The sequence below is a fragment of the Psammomys obesus genome, unplaced genomic scaffold, assembly GCF_907164565.1.
Source record: "Psammomys obesus unplaced genomic scaffold, mPsaObe1.curated_primary_1811, whole genome shotgun sequence".
NCBI classification, from domain to species: Eukaryota; Metazoa; Chordata; class Mammalia; order Rodentia; family Muridae; genus Psammomys; species Psammomys obesus.
The window spans coordinates 288,545-293,659 of record NW_026590552.1 but is presented as its reverse complement, the minus strand read 5'-3'; the positions used below and the strand labels follow the sequence as shown (position 1 = coordinate 293,659).

At 32.1% G+C, this 5,115-nt stretch overlaps 1 protein-coding gene across 1 annotated transcript in view; it reads right to left on the bottom strand.

Annotated features, from left to right (window-relative positions):
• Dmd (dystrophin) overlaps positions 1-4,666 on the bottom strand; it is a 1,523,318-nt gene extending 1,518,652 nt beyond the window's left edge. The window contains exons 1-2 of the mRNA XM_055607916.1: positions 4,628-4,666; positions 4,358-4,519 (exon numbers count right to left, since the gene is read on the bottom strand). Coding sequence (XP_055463891.1) covers positions 4,358-4,519; positions 4,628-4,666 — 201 coding nt within the window. The remainder of the gene's footprint in view (positions 1-4,357; positions 4,520-4,627) is intronic.
• Positions 4,667-5,115: the final 449 nt, after the last annotated feature.

The window sequence follows — 5,115 nt, the reverse complement described above, 5'->3', positions numbered from 1 at the left end:
TTTATTTATTTATTTATTTATTTATTTATTTATTTATTTATTTATTTTTTCTGAGACAGGGTTTCTCTATACAGCCTTGGCTGTCCTAGACTCACTTTGTAGATGTGGTTGGCCTTGAACTCATAGAGACCTTCCTGCCTCCACCTCCCCAAATGATGAGATTAACGGTGTGTACCACCACCACCTAGCTCTGAGGCGATGTTTTACCCAACACTATGGATCGAATCTGCTTCCGCAAGACAAAAACAAACAAACACTTTTCATTTAAAAGTTATTGTGGTTATGGTATTTTATCATGACAACAGAAAAGTAACTGATATCTGAAAATCTAAAATTTTAAGTATATAATAGAAAACTGCACCTCACATGCTTTCTGAGAAAACTTATGATTGTAAAGGATCAATGATCTGATTCTAATCTGTATCTTCTGTACCTTAATGCTACTCAATATATCAAAATAAAAATAAGTCATTTAAAATCAACAAATCATCTATTGTATATAGTAATGTTCAGGGAGACTGTGTAGTGTTACCTTTGTTTCTACTTTACTGGGAAAGAATGACTCAAATCTCTGCATTTCCCTTCAACATTTATTTTTTACTAAAATAGTTTTCCCTTCTATTCATGTAGATATATAAGACAAAATATATGAAAAGGAAATCTATTAGAATTTTTAACTTTAAAACACCCTGATACTGGTGATAATCTCAGAAAAAGATTCCTCTTTCCAATTAGAAAATGTACATTGTCAATTCATACTGGCATCACTAAATTAACACTTGCCCCTGGTACGCTGTTTATACATGTTATTATTTCAAAGACTAAAATTAATTGAAGAAATGCAAGATTTTGAAATATATTTATAGCATAAAGAATTGTAAACACCTAACTAATTAAATAGTGTTTCCCATAAAATGATTTAAAGATTCTTCTAGATAGTTGGCATATTTACATATGTTGAATTAAAATTAGTAAACATAATAAGGCTAAATTCAGTTGGAAACAGCCACAGATACATTCTACATCTGTAAACTATATATAGTTATTCTCAGCTATTTTTACTGTCATCTCTCATTTCTTTTTTATTTATTATTGTTTATAATTTATACACTTTGTATCTCCTCTACTCCACTGATAGGAGTGGTCCCCCTCCCCTTCTATTTGACCCTAGCCTATCAGGTCTCATCAGGACTGGCTACATTGTCTTCCTTCTCTGGCCTGGTAAGGCAGCACCCTGCAGGGTGAGGTTATCAGAAAACCTGCTGCTGAATTCATGCCAGAGAGAGTCCCTGCTCTCCTCACTAGGTACCCAACTTGGAAACTGAGCAGCCTATGGGCTATTTCTGAGCAGGAGTTCTAGGTTATCTCCATGCATAGCCATTGTTTGGAGTATCAGTCTCCACAAAGACCCTTGAGCCAAGATTTATTGGTTCTGTTGGTCTCCTTGTGGAGCTCCTGACCTTCCAGATTTTTCTATTTCGTTCCTTATAGGAGTGATGGAAGAATAAATTGTGTAATAGCTAACAATGAGTGAATGGTCATTCTGAGGTTTTTTTGGCTAAAACCTGTAGATAGTGACAAATAGGAATCTTCATAAAGAGAAGTGAAATATGTAAAACCAAAAATAACCACTGTGAAACACCAAGTTTTCATCAGCAATAAACTATCCAAATCTCTTCTCTATTTCTATTACATCTAAGTTTCTAAACTGTCTGATGACTTAAAAGTACTGGGCTGCAGTTTGTGGATTTGTATTATTTTTATTATATGGTCTGATATCTAAACATAATTCTCAGTTCTTCCATATATTACTATAGAGTTAAAAAATAAATCATTATATTTGTGTTCCATGATTTTTGATAATATAATTTGATGATTTTCTTTATATAATTGCTTTAAAGTAATACAAGGGGTTTGGCATTTTAAATCATAGTATATTAGTCAGTATTTCTCAGGTTTTACTATTTCTCAGGTTTAACATACATTTCCATGTGTAAATAAGGTGTGTGTTTTATTTTATTTGACTCAATATATAGTATGTACAGAACTGGGCAATTGAAACATTTCAAATGGTAATTTGTTTAAGTATTAGTATTCAAAATAACATATCATAAGACAACTTTTGCTCTCTTATTTAAGTGGTTTTACCATGTAAATAGTTAAAACTTGCTTATTGTAAACACATGTCACTAAATAATAGGAGACATATTCTTAACTACAAAGTAGATGCACAAGCTACTCTTTTCTAATCATGCTAGGCATTTGATAAATGGAAGTAATAATTAAATGGGCTTATTTCTGAATGTAAAATTGGAAAAAATTATCCACATACATTTTTATGTGCAATAAGATATAACTGTTGGTAATTCATCACATGACATATATTCCCATGCATTTAGAAAAGCTTTATACACAAGGTTCTCAATGTAAACTGAAAAAAAAGGGGAAAAAATGAATGAAAAACACGGTGTTTAGAAATTCCATTTAGTAGTAAAACTAGTTGTGTACCACATGGTGGAGGCAGACACTCACAGATCTTCAGGATCAGCATCTCTCAGAAAATCTGTGTATGCATATATTTTTTTTTCTGTTTCTCATTGATGAACTAGAACAAGAATGTGATTTCTGACAGGAAACACAAAGCCTAATAATCTTTAAATTGGCACTGAACTATGAACTACAGTTAAAAAACGTATTTATTTTTCTGCCTGATATAAAAAAAAAAATTCAAATCCATTCCCACCACAAACACAAACCTATGAAAATATAATTTTGCTGACGTTCTAAGTGACCCCGTTTCTAAACACGGTACTTAAACTCTTTTAATATAATTTTATTTATATTAAAATTTATTTATTTTTATTTCATGTATTACAACCCCTACCCCAGTTTTCTCTCTCCCTCCTTCTCCCAGTCCTTCCACCTTCCTTCTCTTTCACATCCACTGCTCCCTCATTTTCCTTTAGGAAAGAGGAGGCCTCCCAGGGATTTAAGATTAACTAAGGCATAACAAGATGCAAAAGGGCTAGACACAATACCTCATATCAAGGCTAAACAAGACAAAGCAGCAGGAGGGAAATGTTCCCAAAAGCAAGCAAAAGAGACAGAGACACCCCCACTCCCACTGTTAGGTGTATCATAAGGAAAAAGACATATGCAGTTTAAATTCTTATTTCATAAACAGCTCTACGCTTCAACTCTCTCTTCAACAGGAGCTTTAGCTGGACCTTTTGGAAATGCAATCTTCCAATTAATTTTAGGGCTTGATAACTTTGTGACAGAAAACAATGTATTTATAGTTATTATAAAAAAAGTTCAAATTAAATAATGTTTTTAGGTGCTTTGTATTCTTTGATGTTACATATGATTACTCGCAGTTTCAAGAAATCTTCAAAAGTTAAGTGGAACAAAACACATGAAAAATTTATTTAAACTTGTTTGGATTCTAATGCTTTTCTTAAAATATTTTTTGTATATTAATTTAACTGGGATGTTATATAGCTACTTTTCAAATGCTATATATATATAAGTATGTATGTATATATGTATGTGTATGTCACATATATGAGTGTGTGTGAGTATATATATATAATTTTAAAAGTAGCTATTTGAACCTCCTAGCATATTTCTCATTTAAAATTTTAAATAATAATATGCATGTGACTATACATACATTTACATGTTAATATTTAATTTACCATATAAAATCTACTAGGATATGCAATTTACTTATATAACTCCAATTAATATATGATTCATTTCTACCTTAATTATCATTTTCCAGGAAATGAAATTAGAAACACATCTTAATTTGCATTGACAGCATGGCAATATGCAAGTTTGTGCACATGTGCACAACCAGTATGATCAAAAGTAACAAGGTGAATATTTATTTCATCTGTATTGTTAGCTACTTATAGCATATTAATATGAAATCAGAAATAAATTTTAGAACTCATTCCCTTTATAACAACTATGAGTTGGTGACAAATGGTTAAGAATACTGCTTTATTTTCGTGCCATATAAGTACTATGGTTTTCCTCAAGGTGGAGGACAGTTTTGAAACATTTGTGAATAATGAAGGTCAGTTCTCCTGGGTTTCATTGGCCCTATTTGTAATCAGTGCACTGTATAATTTAGAAAATAATGTGGGCATTATAACATGGACTTCTTTAAGCTCTCACTTCCAAACAGTAAAACAAAAAAAAAAAAAAAAAAGAAAGAAAGAAAGGAAGCCTCTTCACAATTAATTAAATAATACCTAACTATGAAAGCCAACAGCATCTTTATGGGGTAAAAACATTAAAAATATTAAAAAATTAAAACGAATATTCATTCCCAGTTTGCTCTACTTGCCTGGGCTTCCTGGGGCATTTGAGCTGCGTCCACCTTGTGAGCAATATAAGCTGCCAACTGCTTGTCAGTGCATTCAAGGGAGTCCTGAATTAAGTTCAAGGATTTTTCAATCTCCTGGGCAGACTGGATACTCTGTTCAAGCAACTTTTGTTTCCTCACAGCCTAAATAAAAGAAGAAAGTAGAATGAATTACTTAAATACTTGCTGTTACAATATTTTCTACATTTCTGTTCCACAGTCAGTAAAGAATCTAGACTCTTCCACAATCACCTTTTTGTAAGAGAGATTGCGCAGTTTGGGGGCACTCATTCAGCTCCACTTATATAAATATAATGAAAAGAAAAGAAAAAAAAAGAAAACAGCACTTAGGACATAGGATCAGAGGTGTCCACAGAAACAAAAGTCACAGTATCATGCACACCAAAGGAAGAAGCTAGAATAAAACATTAGCAAAATCATCTCAGTTGTTGCAATCTGTCCTTCTCGGGCTGAATGTTCCTTCTGATCTCATTATATAGTTCAAGAGATTTGGTTTACTTAGAATAGGGTCACCGTCATCACAATCCAATTCAAGACAGATAATCCACTTCCACCACTGATACACATATACAATCTGTTCAGAATCGGCTCCTTTCTAAAAGAGAAATTTAGATAGCCATCTGTTTAAGGGTTTAATTTGAATACAATTTTTATTACAGTTTCCCCTTCCTTCATTTCTTTACAATTTGTATTATGGAAACTGTAAAAATGAATTTGTA